This window comes from Nyctibius grandis, chromosome 4 (assembly GCF_013368605.1).
Source record: "Nyctibius grandis isolate bNycGra1 chromosome 4, bNycGra1.pri, whole genome shotgun sequence".
NCBI lineage: Eukaryota > Metazoa > Chordata > Aves > Nyctibiiformes > Nyctibiidae > Nyctibius > Nyctibius grandis.
Window position 1 is genome coordinate 48,312,110 of NC_090661.1, and position 18,301 is coordinate 48,330,410.

Below are 18,301 nucleotides of genomic sequence, written 5' to 3' on the forward strand. Positions count from 1 at the left end.
TTCAGCTCACTCTCAAACAGCAGCCCCATAGAAGACGCAGTCAAAGAAAGAATCAAAGTGAATGAGTGGTTGGAAGGAGGCTTTATTTCATTAGATGTCAAGAAACTAAAATAAAGATTACTGAGAAACGATGAATGAGTATTTGTTTTAAAACAATCCAGCTGTTTCCTCTCCTTGTTCAAATAAACTGTATAGCCACACTAAAAAAAACACTGAATCATAAACTCCCTTTTGCATTCAGTCCAAGCTTGTAGTCCGTTTCCTACCTCTCAAAGAGCAGAAGCATTTAGTCCTTCCTCCTCTTTTTGCTCTCATGCTCATGTTCTTTAGGGCGGCTGCTATCCGATGGCCGTTTAGAACCACCGTGTTGCTTAGCTTCTTCCAGAAACTTGTCCAAACCAAATGGATCCTCCTCAAATTGAACTGGTCCATCTCTGCCCCTCCCTCTGGTGTTACGATCTGAGTTAGAAAACTCTTTGTCCGGAACAAACCTGCAGAAGAAAAGGTGATACTCGATTGTAGCTTCAGAGTACTAATTAAGAACATTTCTTAACTTTATTTTCTTACCTATTGGTCTTTATTCGAGCCTCTAGATCATCACCATACATGTCCTTATCCAGATTTTTACTTGGCCTGTAGATGTTTTGGGCCATATCTTTGCCACTTCTCCAAGGCTGGTCATAAACATTATAAATTTCATCCTCTCCTCCAGCAAAGCCGCTGTCCATACCCTGTGAAGAGAGAACAGCAGTATAACTCAAATGAGTCTGCAAAACTTCAGCTAATTTATTTTAACATCAAGATACACTGATGGTGTCACAGAGATAGATACACAAAGATGGTACTGTGTGATTTACTATTGATTTCAAAGGAGTTCAAGCACTTAATTAGGATATGAGTGGTTTGGGGTCTGGGATTAAGACCAGAAAACACGACACAATCATTACAAGCCTCTGTCAGGGCCACTTCTACTCTTCCAGAAAGCAACAGGACAGATTACGGGCCATTCATATTGCAGAATAATGGATCGTTTCAGTCTGCCCTGCAAGTACAGCTGTCTACAACAGCCAAGTACAACCATATAGAAATCATAGAATCATTTAGGCTGGCAAAGGCCCTTAAGAATTTCTGAAAAACATGATTTAAGCTGACTGATCCAAATCACACAGAGGCTTATGTAAACTGTGAAAGCAGAAGTGCCTGCTTGTTCACTTTTGATTCATCAGCTTTCCCTTCTGTCTGCAAGTCTTTCATTGGAGACATGAAAAAGAATGATTGACAAACTGCAGGTCTATTCAAGGACTTTCTGAAGCCTAATCTACTTTTTCATCTCTGAATAGTATAAAGTTCAGGGAAAATAAATGTTACTGTTAACTATTTATATCTTCAGAAGGATTTTTAACATAAGCAATAATGGGAATACAAAGTATTTACTTGCTTCTCTCTCAGAGCAGATTACCCTTATTCAGTCAGTACATGTGTACAAGAGAAGAAAATGAGGTCACTGCAGCTTGAAGGCAAAATAGGTTCTTTCTCCCCACTCCCCAGTGAGAAAAAACAACAAAACCACTTTAATTAAGTTATACGTTCAGAATATTCCATTTTTGTCGCATCAGCTATGGATAAAGGAGATCAATAGTTTCCTAACCAGTTATGTAGAGACTTCTTTCAGAGTGTATCCACGCCAACCAGGAGAACAGGGTCCCTTTAGTATTCTTAGCCATACCCACTAAGGAAAGATAGAAAGCTACACAGCTGTGAAAAGGTTTACCTTGCTCTGGTTGAACAGCCTCTGGTCGTATTGGATTTCATTGGATGGCCTGGGGTTGGGTATCCCTAGGGCAATAACTTCACTGATATCTCTGTTCTCATTTCTCTGCAGCTTTGACCTGAATTAAAAATTTTAAGTTTTATTAGGTGAGTAAACCATATTTGTTAACATGCTCAACTGCACCTGATCCTGTATTAGTTGCTAACAATCTGCCTCAGGACCCAGATTTTGACTGTTACCCTTCCTTACTAGGTAACATTTAAAATTTGTCTCCTGGCAAAGGAAATATTTGGGTAAGTTATGTTCAGCTGGGCATGACATTTAAATTTGCGTTCCACTATCTGCAATTTACATCAAGCTGACTTGGTCTAAAATGTCATATTTATTTTTTGCAAGAACCAGTGTAATTATATTCCAGGAAGGCCGAGCAATCTAATTTTAAGATATTGGAGATTTTCAGCCTCCAGAAACCATCTGTGCTCAGACATCTCACTGGCTTGGGCAAACAAGATACTTCAGCCTACACTCATAAATCTAAGCTTACTTCAAATTAACAGCTTCAAGAAACAAAGCCACTAATGACACTCTGGTCTCACTGAAGTTAGAGGATCCAGGTTTCAACCTTTGCTGTCAATATGTTAATTAAATCTGAATATACTGAAGTTCTGCTGAAGAAAAACCCCACCCAAACCCAAGAACCTCCCCTGCCTCCATTCATCTGGAAAATTCTAAATTTAGAAGAGAGTACTGCAGTACACTAACACAGTAATACCATTTCATACAGTGAATGAACAGTGCTTCGTACCAGTGAATATCTCCACAAGGTAAAATTCAGGCACTCACATCAAGCAAAAGAAGCCCAGTGTAATAGTTTCCCTAGTGGGGAAACCACTGCCAGTATAGGAATAAAGCAGCTTGCTTTTGTGACTCACCTTTTGTCAGGGGCTGCTCTGGAAAGATTTCTGTCATGCTGTCTCTCTTTGCGCCGGTCATGTCTGATTTCATCTCTTTCTCTAACTTCTCCATCCTCTGAACAAATGCAAGATTGCTCATTATAGACAAATATATGAAGTTTGAATTAACTATGCCACAGACCTTGGCACAGTGATTCAATTTCAGTATTCTTTTACAGAAGAGAAGTGACCCTTAGCAGTATTTAAAATGTTACACTTCAAACAAGCTGAACACAGGGAAAAACCACAGCTTTCTTATGCCACAAGCAATTAACTGCCCTTGACAGAGTTAAAGCAGACATAACCAACAACTATGTTTTCTGAACTTTCAAGAGCTTAGAATACTTGTCCATGTAAGAATTAATATCCTAAAACACCTACAGATCATCATATCATACTTTTATCTCTTAAGTGTAAAAATATCATCCACACATGCAGGCATCTAAGTGCTTTGAAGAATATTCTGTGACTCAGTATCAGAGATACTCAGGTTGGAAGGGAGTCTCTAGTTCAACCTCCTGCTGAAAGCAGGATCAATGCTGAATTCAAACCAGGTTTCTCAGGGCTTTCCCACTCAGGTGGGGAAAACCTCCAAGGATAGAGATTTCCAGCCTCCCCGGGCAACCCATTCCACTGCTGCTTGTCCTCATGGCAAAAATTTTTCTCCTCACATGTAGTCGGAACCCCCTGTTTCAACTTTTGACCACTATCTCATTCTTCCACTGTGCAGCTTAGTGAAGAGCTCTGATGATCTCCTTGTAGATACAGGAAAGCTCCCATTAGGTCCCCCCAAAGCGACATCTTTTTCTGGCAGAAAAAGCTTAATTCTTCTCAGCATCTCCTGACTAGACAGATATTCTAGCCCCTGACATTTTGATGGCCCTCCACTGAACTCCCTCACTCCAGTTTATCAATGTCTGTCTTGTCCCTGGGGGCCCAAAACGGCACACAGTATTCCAGATGCAGTCTAACAGGTCACCAGTAAAAGGAAATCATTATTTCCCTTGACCTACTGGTTACACTCCTGCAGATGCAGCTTAGTATGCCCTTAGCATTACTGCTGCCAGGGCACAGTGCTGGCTTACGTTTACCATATTGTCCACTAGGACTCGCAGGTCCTTTTCAACAAAGTGGCTCTCCAGCCAGCCACTCCCCAGCCTGTTGGGAAGAGGTTAGTCCATCCCAGCTGCAGGATTTGGTGTTATATGACCATATCCGCCACCTTTTAAAGAGATCATAACTGCTCTGTAAGTTCAGCATCTTGATCTTTGAAGTGTCACGTCAATCAAAACATAAGACCTATCACAATGGTTACAATTTAGTGAGGTTAGCAGTTTTTAGGCCTAGTGGCCACCAAGAACTACAGTTCTGCAAGACTCGTTTTAAAAGTGCGAGAGACAGAATATTGCGTTTACCATCTCTGAAAACTTAAAAGATGGTTTAGTTCTTGTAAACAAGGTTGCTCTTCATCTGCAACAAGCCTTTTCTAAAAAAAAATAATTAGTTTAGAACAGTCCATGAAAGGCATTACTTGCACTGATCCATTAACAACTCTCTAATTCTTAACAATGTCCTAAACCTGTATACACTGACATACTGCTGTGAGGTTCACATCCAGATCCCATCAAACCAGCCAGTGAATTAACTAAATTCACTGGGTGATCAAGTAAAGACACGAAGAACAGATGTCATGCTTAGAAATTACAGTTGATATTTAGGTATTAAAAGTTCTCAGGTTGTTTCTCCAAACCCACATTTCAGGGAGTGCTAAAAAAAAAAAAAACCAAAACACCATAGCATCTTAAAAACAAAGAAATGTACCTTTTTCAACATGGGTTTTGATCCCTGCTCTTCTCTCCCTGGCTTTCTGAGCCATTTCTCGGAGCTTTTCCTCATGTTTCTCCTTTTCCTTCTGAGCCATCTTCCTCTCCACCTGGGCACGCATCTCTACTCCCTCACGAGCCTGCATGCATAAGACGCAGTTAAAAAGACAGAAAGCTAGCACCTGGGATGCAAGCAGATCTTGTCATGGAGTTATCCAGTAAACAGGGCAGGAATCAAGCCACAAAGAGAAAGTTCAAAGCCAGACAGCCACAGCAGTTAGAGCTGAGAAACAAGACCCATGACCTCCAATCATTTAACCCACACTGAGCCACTGATTCAAAGATATTGGAGATAAGACCTTATGTCTTATGTTAGCCAAGAAGCAGGACAAATCAAAAAAGCTATAGCTTTATATTCACAGCTGATTTTCCCAAGGAAATAAACATACAAAGAAGGTAAAACCACATGGAACAAAACAGTTTAAACAACCACCTGACCTTTCTGTCAGCTATGTAGAGAGACTCAGCAAGCTTGGAAAAGTTTTCATTAATATGAACAGGCTGCAGTCCTCTGCCATCTGCAGCCAGACGCTTATCTAATGGAATGGTGTAACCCTACAGTGGAAACAGAGAGGCAGTTAATCACAGAAACTGACATTATTTGCAATAACAAACATTATTACATTTATTGTGTAAGAGAACAAAAATACACACAAAACTCACAGCCCATCATTAATACGGCTCAATGGAGCTCCTATAGATGTACTTCAAATTCATACCAGGTAATACTAAGCTTCGCTCGAATTCCCCACTCCCCCCAAATCCGAATCACAATTTCCCTTCAAGTTACATCTGAGTACAAATGACAGTTTTTGATCAGTAAGGTCCACTCTTTGCTTTGTGTTAAGAACTACAGATAATAGCTTTCCCAATCTCTAAGCTGGTTTACCATTTGTGCTTAAAAACTGTTTTCCCGAAACTGTTTTCATACCTGTTAAGAGGTCAGCTGATTCAAAATGAGAAAGTAAAGGGGCAAGGCTGCCAGCAAAAGTAAGAGACACCAAATGCCAACTTTGCTTTCAAAAACTGAAAGCTCAAATTATTTACAGATGACATTTTAAGATTCTTTAGTAAGCTCTACAAAATTTTTGCTTTGGTTTTAGCATCTGTAACCTAAAATTTGATCTACTAATTAGCATCAGTCCCAGTTATACAGCTGTGTTGACGTAGAAAAAAAAATAACATCCAAACATGCAGCTTTTCCTTCTTCCATTTGAAGAGGCTGCCTCATGACAACAGCTTAATAAGTTTCAGAACAATCAGGCCAGTTACTGCAGCAAATTCTAAGTTCTTCCTTCTCTCTGAATATAAACTTACTGGCTGATAAAAATCAAAGGGACAGGACATACCTACTCAAACAAGGAATAAAAATAGCTAAGCTAACCAGTAACGAAAATTAATTAGTGAAAGAAGGCAACACGGAGAACTTTCCAGAAATTTGGACTGCAGTATTAAAAAGACACATGCTTGGTTCTCCGTGAATTACCCTTCCCTTTTTCAGTTTAAATGGCTTTACTTTGTGAGCTCCAGAGACTTTGGGTTCAGACTCCACATACTGCACTATTATGGGGGATTTTCACTAATGCCATTTTTTCCTCTCAAAATGCACAATCTCTGCCATGAAGTAATATATTCTCTTTCAGTTCTATACTCCTGTCAGTTTGACAACCCTTATATGCCAAAGGGAGAAAAACTGAGTTGTACAATCATGTGTTCTCCATGCTGGAAGCAGACAGTTTACCTAACTCTAGAGGTTTAAAACCGGTATTATTAAAGCTTAAATCATTCACAGGAGTCTCCCAGCAGGGTCCAACATTAGAAAAATGAATTTATGACAACTTAATTACCTTTGCATTTTTCCAGTTTGAAATGCATGGAGGAATTTTCCATTCTTGCTGCTCTTTCACAGTCATCTGATTTAAGAAAAGAAGCAAAGTCATCTTTAGATTTATAGCAAAATGAAAGACTTTTCTTTCTCAAAGGCAGCTATGAAAATATCAAAATAAATTAAGAGTACAAAGTTCAGGACGCCACTATAAAAAACCCCAACTCTTCTTAGCAGCAGTAAGATGTTAATTTCTGCACTGTACAAAAAACATACAAAAAGACTGCACCGGGTACCAAGTTTATCACTTAACATCACATCAGAAGAACAATAAGGAGAAGGTGCACAGAAATGAACGAGATCAAAGTAGTATTTGTGAACCCATCTAGAATTCAAAACTGAGAACAGCTATGGCATTTCATACCTTTCTACTAGGAGAGTGCATTACAGGTGCTGGAGGAGAAGGTGGTCCACGTGGAATCTTCTTGTTAATTCTGAACAATTTAGAAAACAATTACGATCAGCATGTTGTATGGAAATACACTTCACAATCTCCTATTTGCCATGAACAAGTTTTGAATAGTTACTTGAATCTTGGAGGCTCCATAGGGTCCTTCTGCATTTCCACCATCCGAATAACTCTCTGTTTTGCTCCAGAGTTGAAGGCAACGCCTTGCTGAGAGGGTGTGTACCTGAATAAAACAATCAAAGCACTCAGTTCTCTGCACACAGTTAGATATTCCTTGCCCACCTCCATTTTCATTCAGTTCACTGCTCTAGCTGCATTTTCACAGCAGTTTAAGAATTTTCCACTGTGAACTCCAGGAGCAGGTAACTGCACAGAGGATACGGGACTGAATGCAGAGAATCAATTACACCAGGCAGAATGTATCTCCCAGGGCTACATTCTCCTGTTTCAACCTAGATTTTGAAGCAGAAGAAACAAACTAATAAAGTACACAAAGCATGTCACAATACTCTTTACCTATGTCTGTGAATCCCTGATGACTACTTACTGGTTACTAAGAACCTCTTCACATACTTTTTTCAGAACTCACCTCAGGCCAAGTCTAACCCTGCCATGGAATTTTTCTGTGTTTGCAGCAGAAAATCATCATAAATGAATATCAGCCTCCTAGTAATGCCAATTCTTTCCAATTGCTCATTTTATATGAGGGAAGAACTTTGTTACATGCCTTGTCTTGGCTTGAAACTCCCAGTAAAGACTCTGTTTTCAGGGCAGCATCATTAATAGTGCTCCCTGACAAATCTGTATTTTGTTGCTAAAACAGTAACGCCTCCACAAAGTGCCACAACTCATGACATGTTAAGACATATTTCAACACACTTCAAACTAGGTTATCATTAGTGGGTTAATTCAAAATACATAAGCCAGTTTTGTATTACTTCCAGATGAACAGAATTCAAGACGAATTTCTATTGTCAGAAATTCAAGGAATATCTCAATTTTTATCAATTTTATATATAACACACCTTATACACACACCAGCACTACATACCGAATGTACTGTGCAGGGGCTAGTTTGTCAGCTGCTCGAACTGGCATGGCTGCTGCAACTTTTTGGGAGACTGATTTCTCCAAGGCTGCTCTTGTTCTCTCTGTTATCTGAAGACAAAAATGCCACAGTATGCATCTCATCACATATGCAAGACATACAATGTACCATTGATAACTAGGCACATCCAGTGCATGTAATACCTCTCTAATTGCCTCCTCATCTGGTCTTTGCAGTTCAGGATCATCCACATTCATGACCTCTTTTGGCACAAGATCTGTGTATTTGCTATAAATAACCTGGAAGACATTACATTTTATTAGTGCTGGTGAACAGAAATAAATGTACGTACATCAAAGGAAATGTTTCAGGCCTAGGTTATACTTTAGGTACTAATTAGAACTTGTATACAACTGTAAATGCATTACAATTACGTATTCTTCAATGACTCCCATAGAACAAGAATATACTCTGGATCCCATTTTACAGATGGAATAATCAATCGAAGAAGCAATTTGATTAAATATAAATATGTAAATCACTCTCAGAGCTGGGATTAGACACCAGTTTGCTGCTTCCCTTTCCTACTCTCTTCCTTTTTCAGGGTCCTCAAACAGACAAAACATCCACATTTGTAATTCTGTTTTCAAGGACTACCTAAGAATTTGATACAGATCTTTTTTCAGCATCTAGATTTTTTCATTTCATTATGGTTGCTATTTTCTTGAAAAAATAAATGCTTGAGAAATCCGTTCTTGACACTTTCCTTTATATAGGTACTTCAGGCTTCATACAACATGCAGCTAGCTGTCAGTAGCTTTAAGCCTCGATTTTAAATATAGGGAAAGAATACTATTAGATGGCTACAGGGAAAAATTTATTATATGGCATTAATGCTTCACATTTGTCCAACAAAATAACATCAGAAAGTCTTAGTTCAAAGGGTTAAAAGTCATTACAACTATTATTTCAAGTTCATTATAAAGTGCATGTCCAACTATGAAACTGACCTTTAGCCTCAGCATTAATTTATCACACAAGAGCCATTTACTGCTTCTCAGCCTTCACTCCTAAAATTTGAATCCTTTGAATCAGTACCAATAATATCCTAGCTTCTCAGATGCTGAATGAAGGACATCTGAAGAGCAGGGTTCCTCTAGGGTAATTAACTCTAAGTCCAAGTGTCTTGCTGCATGAAGAACAAAGTATGCTGAAAGAGCTGAGAGTATCCCAGAATACAAAAAATAAAATAAAAAAAAGTCTAAGAGTGCTCTGAAAACTACAGTACACCAAGGTACAAATGAGCTACATGAACTATTTAAACTCTGAAGTATTATATGCAAATGGCAAGTTGCATTAATATGGAAGAATCCATAATATAGATTAAACTAGCCTGAAAATACAGAAAATTTTGTCTCTATCAAAAACCTGATACCCTTGCACGTTCTAATTGGAGTCCTTTTCTGAGGTGATATAGACAGGCAGATAAAGATGTTGCACTGTGTTGTTTTTTAGATATTTACCTTATTTTAACAGTAAGGTTGAGACTTTTTATTAATCTAAGATAAAAAGGAGACTCAGATTGTTTGATATTGTAGTATGCCCATCCACTACCATTTTTCATCTACAAAATTTAAAAGGAATCATCAGCCCATGTTTCAGATATTTCATTTTGATTGCTACTGAAAAGCAGAATCTCCTAGGCAGAAATGAAATGCTCAATTTTTGGTACAGCTACATGATTTCCTCTCTGGCTGGGGCAGCCTTAACAGGTAGCAATTAGAAATCTGCATGCCACTGCCATCAGAAAGAGAACAATCTTACCTAGCTAGTTGTGTGAGATCCTGTAGCTCACGGTAGGATTTAGACATCAATCACATTCAGAGTTTCACAAGACACCTGATAGACGCAGGTGTCTTGACAGAAATTTATTAATTTGTAACACATAAAACCCTCCCTTCAACATATTTTGTTCTATATATCCAGAGCAGCCCTGTACAGTGCTCATCAATCCTATGTGTAAATCAAGAAGCTACCATCAGACATTGCAGACTGAATTCCTTCCTTGTCAAAGAATGGTTTCTCCATATGAACCATATAACATTTTAGAAGTCGTTACAATTACCTGGTTGTAAGCCTGGCAGACATACCAGAGAAAAAATTGGCGATAAGCTCTCAAACCAAGCTCTACCACAAAGGCACATATATTATGAGTAAGGAACACTTCTGATTATTTTAGTTATATGAATGTTCTCTTGACCTGTTCCATTGCTGTGACAGGAGTCCCTTCAACGATGGAAATATGCGCTCTTGTAAATGTTTCAACTGAATTGACAATCTTGAGAAAAAAACGTAGGTAAGATTTGTAGTTCTTTTTTTCCTCCTTTAACATCTAAGCCACAGCCTTGGGCCACCAAGAAGAAATCCAACTCCTTCACAGAAAAATCACCCTTGCCAGAAAAAAGTAATGGACCTAACAGTTCCATTCCTTGGTTTCACTCTCTTTTCTGTCTTAATAAAAACACAGGAAGCAATTACATGTCCTTATTTTCCTAATAAGAAGACAGAGCACCAGTCTCACCAAAATATATCAATTATTGATGCATTATTTTAGCCCAGCTTTTAGTCATGTGAGTAGAGAAAGTATTGGAAGAATCTATAACGGCACAAGAGCTAACAGCATAGCTAATGCTGGAAATCCTTCATCTGGACAACCAGACGGAACTCCATCCTTGGATCCATAAGGTCATGCATTCAGGTTTGTCAATGTTATCCAGCATTTCATGTCTAACAGACTTTCTGCCAGCCCCAAACAGGACGCTTGTCAGACTACCTCATTTATGTCAGCATTTTTCAAGGGAAATTCTCTGAAGCAACCATTTTTTAAAAATGTAAGGGAACAGATGCAAGAGAGATGAACTGCTGCAATAGTAGAAACTGCTGACAAGCCATCTAGATATAGGGTCCGGGTGATGGAACTGCTGCCTCTACAAGGCGGAAGAATACTAAATTCAACTTCAAAAAATCCATAAGCTGTAGCAAAAGCAAAATTTGCTTCTTAACTCAGACCAAACAAGTAGCTCATAGAATAAGATCAGAAACTCCCATCTCATTTCTGGCAGGCTGCTAAGTTATCTGTTTCTCTTAGCTCCAAGTATTAAAATGGAAGAAATATTTGAATTATGACTGCAGCTCTCAAGATAATGAAACTTCTGTATGTAATCCTACTGACACTATACCACCAGAAGTTGTCTCTTACAGAAAATATTCCACAATATTCACTCAACACAGATCGCTGAAGAACTGCTCCCTATGACATCTCTGCCAATACTTTCTCTCTTCTGCAAAAGAAATCAAGCAATAGCAGTGAAATTGTTTCAAATATCTAATTTGCCCTCAGTTTTACCCTCCCTTGAACCACAACATTTAATTTTTAGCCTCGGCATTTACATCCAGCTGGATGCAATCAGAATCAAGCTGATCCAGAAGGGAGAGCTTAGGGTTAGGAAACCCCAATTCCAGTTCTACAGAGTCCAGTTTTGGAAAAGACACTCATCTCTTCCATCCTGGTAAATATGGCCACAAAATGAGATTATTACTGCTTCTTTATAGATGCTATACGTGAAGTTAATGAATGCTGGTACAGATCTTCATGAATCAAATATGACAAACGTTAACAGCTTAAATTTAACTTTATGCGTTCCAAGTATTTTCCTAACTCTGAACCAAATAAGGCACAGTGAAAGATTAGTCATTTTTGCCTAAAACCCACTATCATTTCTAGTTGCTTTTCAAATATACTCAGATCCCTATCTGAACAGTTCTGTTATGTGAAAGTTAAATCTGACCCTACAGGTAGGTAAAGATGTATTTAAAAAGTTGTAAAAATTAGGGTTTAACTACACTTTTTTTTCTCATTTTCCCCACAACTTCCCCAAAATCAGTACAATTATTAACTCTTGTCTACTTATCTGCTCCAAATTATTCTTTATGCTTTGGATTAAGTCAAATTTCTATTTGGTATCAAATACAAAATATTTAGTCACAAAATTCTTTAAGTGTAGTTAATATTTTAGCACCTTCCTCTTGACAAATAATTCAAGACACTACACAAAGTCTGACAGAACCTCAATGAAAGTTCCCTCAATAAAAATACTGCCACTGCTGTTGTTTCTGTTTAGTCTGACTACTTTCTACCACGTGACAGCACAGAGTCTGATTTGAACTCATTTTTTTCAAAGGTACTGCAGTAACTTATGATACACAGGATGAGGATATACAAGATGTAACTTTTATGACACTCAACAACAGAGTATTAGTTAAATATGAAATCCTAGTGGCGTTATCTCTCTGCAACTTTGGCAACTGTATGATCAATTTAAAACAACAAAAAAATTTATCTGTTAAAAAAGAAAGATTTCCCCTGATATTCTTAAAATGCTAACCCTATTTTTTTTGTTTGAGAGGTAAAGTTCCCCTTTTGTTTTTCTGTTTAGATAGGTTTTCCCCCTTCCTCATTTGCAGTAAGACGTGGGGCATATTACATACCCATGAGCTTTTCAAGGCATCCTAAATTAAAGCAAGAGAAGTCAAATTATTTTGAGAACAACTATTCATATCTATTAACTAAAACACCCTTTGTAGTCAATCCTCTTTTTAGATTTTCTTTGGGCTACCCTGTTCTTTACAGGAGATGCTTGCTATAATAAGCAGCTGGTCGTACACTTGGCCATGCCTCAGCAGTCTTCCAGCCCCCAACGCCTGCATAAGAGAATTAAAGTTTTAATGTAGTCCACTTTGTTATATTTGAAAAGGCAGATGTAAATACTCCACAAAGTGGACTTAGGAGACCCAAGTACCTGGTCTCCTCAATACTAGTTAGGACATCAAGATAAAGTGTCATCTCTTTGATTTTTGAAAGGCTACTGTATACAGGAAATCGAAGTTGGTTCCCATTAAACTCGAAGAGAACCTTGCATCATTGAACTTAGCACAAAAATTCTGGAGTATAACCACCGGCAATACTGTCTGCTGCAATTAAATAAAAAAAAGAGAGTGCCCAACAATACTGAAAACAGCCAGAAGTGTCAGATGTTAAATTAGTAAGACACAAGGTGTAATATTCTGAAAGCTGAACTGTGTTTTCTATCTTTTTTTTGCCCCCTCTCTCTACACACTGAAATGAGGCTGCCCGTGATAGGGCCTGTTTTCAGTTTCTTGTCTTCGCTGGAAAGCTCTCTAATGAAAGCTGCTAAGCTATCAAGTAAGTTTTGTGTAGAGGCTCTCACCATTTTTGCCTTACGTTTTACTTACACTACAGAGTGATTCCAGTCAAAATGCTCATGTCTGTCTGACATTATTCCAGTTCTTTAAGAAAACAGGACGCAATCCATTTGACTAACGCATAAAACCAGTGAGTTTAAGTTTATGTGTACATACAACCTTTCCCTGTATACATACCATTCTACATATCTGAAGAAATATTACCTTGTCCTTTGATTGTCCTTGTCGAGCAATTGCATCGTATTTTATTTTCCCTTCTGCATCCACCTGAACAGCCAAAGCATTGGACGTTTTCCTCTTCCGGCCCATATCCAATGGATATTGGGCCACATGAATTTCTGGGAAAGCACCTCCATCTCCAAAATCCTACACAAAAGAAAAAGTAGTGAATGACTGGAAGACAAAAACATGGTATAACATTTGCATGGGTAGGAAATGGAATGAAAGAGTGGACTGATTTTAACAAAACGAAACATTGCCATAATGCTCTAGTAACTTTTATTATTTTAGCTAGTCACAGAGCAATGGACTATAGAACTTAGACTTATTAAAAAGACACTGAAGTGCATAGATATCTTGCAGTAATTATTCCCTGCACAGAGCAAGAGCCCATATCACCGACTGGAATGTGCAGGCACTACTATGCTACAGACAATACATGATTAAGTATTTAATTCACATGTGAGTTATTAGAACTTCAAAAATTTACCTTCTGCAATAAAGCAACTGTGGAAATACTAAAATTACAAAAGCAGCATTTTTTAATGACAATTTCTACTGGTTATTTGTTGCTTTTCACACCATAATGAAGAAGTTGAAAAAGCTTTTCATTCCTTTCAAAGCCTGCAGCTCATAGCTTTACAATGGTATGAATGCCAAACTATCCTGTTTCCTTACTTTGATATGTGAATACATTGAAAACTGGGTCAGCACCCAACAGCCCAATATTCTTGAAGTTTACTTCCTCTCTTGTTCAATGTGTTGCTGTAAAAGCATTTAATGAACAGAAACCCAAAAGACCTCTTAAAGCAGACCATCCTGTCAGTAACACCCAGGATGCACAGAGAATTGGTACTATTCATAAAACAACTTCAGGCTATAGTTTCAAATACAATCCTTCAGAGGAAGCATTTGCTTAAAGCAGCATGACCATCTCCCCCTCCCTCTGTTGCAATGGCATTGCTTATGTGGAGTCTGATAACGAACCAGATCCAAGAAGAAGGATGGGTGCCTTGGGCAGTTTGATCCCCCTCCACGCTCACCATGCGACCAAATAGTTAACACCACTGCAACAGAGAACGTGGACTGAGGCTGGAATGAATGAGCAGAACACTTCCTTCCAAGGAAGAACATGCTTCTGCCATCTTTAAGTGGTCATTAAAAAACAGCTTCAGTTATTTAAAGTCTTCCACTGGATGTCCCGCATTCAATGATTTGTTACAGAATCAGTGTTAAAGTACTAGCCAGAACAAAAGTCAGTCATTCCTCAAAGTTTTCTGCATAACTCTATCTATTAAGAACAGATTTCGTTTTTTCCAACAATGGCATTCCAGGATCACTGGACCAAGGTTATGCTTTGGAAACATTTACCGCTCTTGAAGAATTTTTATTTGTTTATGAGGCACAAAGGAGTCCTTAACAGTTTGGTTTTTTTTTTTGAGATGTGTATCACTTTGTGGCCCAGTGATGCTGGAAACTCTTTGAAAACCTTCATCACCTGACTTCTTAAGTTCTTTTACTAACATTCAGAAAGAACAAGCACTAAAATATTAACTTTAGTAATCAACAGTGTAGGGAGGGAACCCTACACTGGGTGTAATGAAGGTATAATTTTTAACATCATACACTTCATTAAATGCTGAACCTACATAAAAATGTTTTCTTTTAGAGAAACACTGGAACTACTGTTTGAAGTCACCTTATCTAGCACTAACGGATCACCATGGCACAGTGTTGGATGCTTCTTTACAAAAATGGGACTCAAACATAAAATGAGGGCAAGGCTGTTACTAGCTCATGAAATTATGGTATTTGGGAACAATGCAGGATCATAGGATCATACATGAAACACTGTATCAAAACCTCATCAGCATGCCTTGTCCCAAGAGCACTGGCTTGTGACCCATCAGAGCAGGTCTCAGATGTTTATTGTCAAGCACCATTTAAGAATCTGCAAGGTTTTGTGGCTCACAAGGAGAAACTGTACTAGAACAGTTTTGTAATAGGAGCTATACATCTGTATTTTCCTTTCTGCCTTTTAAAATTTCCATTTGAAATTACATTAAACTGGCACAGATTACAGCTAAATATACACAACATTGTTCAAAACCCTTCTGCCAATAACATACTTAAACAATGAATATCTGACAAATAAAGTTTCCTTCTAACGATTTCCTCCCCCAACAGCAGCTATCTTTTGTAACGCTAAGAACAGAATACACATCAGCGCTCTCTTCTCTGATATAAACGTGTTCGCTTATTCCACCTATAATCTGGAACTGTATTTAACAAATAATGACAGAGAAACAATATAGATGTTTTTCTCAGAGGATACTTACATTCACAGATTGTAAACTGAAAGACCATAGACGTACTTCTACATTTCAACACAACAGTCTCTGAAGGGAAGAATCCTTATAACATCCTGTTTATCACCAAATGTTTTAAGCAATCTGGTGAATTAGAACAACTTCCCCCAACCCAAGAATATATGAGCAGTCTGGATAGAACTGCTGCACATGGTCAGGCTTTGCACAATTCTAAGCTACACTCAAGACGCTCAGAGTTTATTTCTACTCCAGAAAACATACTTTTTTTCCCTATTAGTAGACACACTAGTACAGTGTGAATTTAAATATCTACCTCTAGCACCCGTGGTATCCATCCTCTCCGATAACCATATGGGGGAGGTTCCCTTCGTGATGAGACTAGAGCGGTCTGCCTAGATCTTTGAGCTCTTGCTCTTTCTTCTTGTTCGAGCTGGTCTTGAGACAGCTGGGTTGGAGCTGGTAAAAAGCTGCACATCCGTAGACAGTCACCAAAAAAAGAAAAACATAAAAAGTTAGTTCTGATAATTTCACTCAGTGACATTCAACTATGCTTAAGTCTACTAATAAGTTATTACTTTCTCTACAGACACTCTATACAGATTAAGAAACAATTTATGAAACTTGAGTATTGCACTTATAAACCTGAGGACAGTAACTTCTGAGACTATAAGGGCAAAAGCAATGTGGGCTCTCTCAGCATTCTGAAAGATTCCTATAAAAACTAATGCTAAATTCATCCACATTCACATCATGTTTGAACAGGAGTGTGAAAATGACCATTCTCCAACAGGAATGTCACGTACCACTGTGTATTCTTTCCACCACTACAGAGCAGAAAAAAAAAATATGTCCCTAGTCCCAAGGAAAGTTCCTTTCCTTCCTCTCAAGGCAAACGCCCACAAAGAGATCTGTCAACAACCTCCCCCCTTAACGCCTGATACCTCCCGGCCAAAACCAAGAAGTCGAACCCCAATTCCTTAACTTCTTATTTTCCAGCTCGTCTAGACTACGGAGCCCTTTTACGGATTTTTTAAAGAAGCGTCCACCGCCAAGAAAGTCGGCATTCCAGGGCGGCCACTGACGCTGCACTCCTGAGACTTGCGAGAGACGCAGCAGCTTGTAACAAAGACCTCTCGCCCTCACTCACAGTAAGGAGACCTCGGCAAAGCCCCCACGGATCTGATCACCTCTAGCCGAGGCGGGGGAACTCCTTCTTCCCGCAAAAAAAACACGCGAGGGAGGCGGAGCCCCGAACCAGCGGAAGTGCCAAACATCGCCGCCCGCCCCGGCAGGATAAGACCGGGCAGAACAGCACAGCTCCCCCAGTCCCGACCCGGCCCTCGCCGCCCTCCCTCCGGCCGCGGCCCGGCCTCCTCACCGGCCGGCGGGCCCACTGCCCGGGAGAGGCCGCGGCCCTACAGCGCCCTCCCCGAGCGCGGCCTCTCTCAGCGGCCAGAGCCTCACACAGCGGCTGGGAAGCCGCAGGCAGGCCGGGGAGAGCGGTCACCCGAAGCGGGCCGGACGGGGCCAGCCAGACGCACCTGCTAAGCGCCATCTTGCCGCCTCCGTGGTCTTCTGCGGAGCCAGGCCGCGGGAGGGGCGGCGGCAGCTGCGCAGGTGCGTGGCTGGGGAGCGCAGGCGGTGGGGCGTCACGCCGCAAGGGCTCTCGGGAGGGGCCGTCTTTCCGGCCCCCGGGGCCGGGGAGCGGCTGCGCGCGCGGGCTGCGCGGCCCGTCCGGCGGACGGCACGTCCTGTAGGGCATGTGCTTCCCTTAGGGCCGGCGCAGGGCGCTCGGGGCTGCGGAGGACGGCTCCCTCCCTGCGGGCTGGCCGCAGGACCCCTGCGGGGTGTGGGTTGAGGCAGGCCGCAGCCATCCCCGGGCAGCACGACGACGTCGTGCCCGGATCTGCCGCCTGACGGGCATAGTGTACCGAACACCCTCAAGCAACGGTGTGTCCGGTGCAGCGTGTGTGTCCCGCTGGGATGGCTTCCCAGGCATTGCTGGCCTCGGCAGCCTGGGGCAGAGGAGATGGGCCCGATGGAAATGGCGCAAACCCAACAAGGCTGCACCAGAAAATCAAGAGCAATACAGATCCCTTCGGCACAATTGGAAGAACAAGAAAAAGGGGCGAGCGCAGTACAATATCCCTTTTGGGTTTTTTTTTCAGACATCCTGGCCATTCAGATAGTTTCCAACAAATTCAGTAACTTTACGGTTCCTCCAGCTGAAGGTGTCCAAGTAAAGAGCAAAAAATACAAAGCAAATGGATTGGAATAAAATTTCTTGTTCTGCTGTCTGCTACGTTGATATCATTGAATTGGGACATGAGAGAGGAAGGAAGAAGAGAGATTGAAAGTGGTAGAAAAATATATTGATTTAAAATAAAAACTTTGTATTAAATGCAAGGAGTTGAACTGTCTATGTTTAATAGGCATCCATCTGTTACATAAATTTTTTTTTTAAATCAAGCCAAGAGATGCACTGTAAATGTATAGTCAAAATGCAAAATAGGGAAAAAT

General features: G+C 40.1%; 2 protein-coding genes across 2 annotated transcripts in view; one reads left to right on the forward strand and one right to left on the reverse strand.

The window, feature by feature from the left end:
* Positions 1-131, forward strand: part of SLIRP (SRA stem-loop interacting RNA binding protein) — a 4,284-nt gene extending 4,153 nt beyond the window's left edge. The window contains exon 4 of the mRNA XM_068400211.1: positions 6-131. Within this exon, the coding sequence (XP_068256312.1) occupies positions 6-65 (60 nt within the window). The 3' untranslated portion in view covers positions 66-131. The remainder of the gene's footprint in view (positions 1-5) is intronic.
* Positions 63-17,429, reverse strand: SNW1 (SNW domain containing 1). Its single transcript, XM_068400209.1, has 14 exons — positions 17,323-17,429; positions 16,095-16,248; positions 13,437-13,598; positions 8,153-8,248; positions 7,953-8,059; positions 7,020-7,124; positions 6,857-6,926; positions 6,455-6,520; positions 5,046-5,162; positions 4,546-4,687; positions 2,704-2,800; positions 1,772-1,889; positions 568-731; positions 63-491 (listed from the first exon to the last, which is right to left on the reverse strand). Exons 1-14 carry the CDS (start codon positions 17,334-17,336, stop codon positions 287-289), a joined length of 1,617 nt encoding a protein of 538 aa, XP_068256310.1. The 5' UTR covers positions 17,337-17,429; the 3' UTR covers positions 63-286.
* Positions 17,430-18,301: the final 872 nt, after the last annotated feature.

Coding starts and splice junctions, on each gene's coding strand:
- SNW1 (XM_068400209.1), bottom strand. Junction 6,927..7,019: donor ATGGAGCCTCCAAGATTCAA/GTAACTATTCAA, acceptor TAAATTGTTCAG/AATTAACAAGAAGATTCCAC. Junction 5,163..6,454: donor CAAACTGGAAAAATGCAAAG/GTAATTAAGTTG, acceptor TTTCCACTGTAG/GGTTACACCATTCCATTAGA.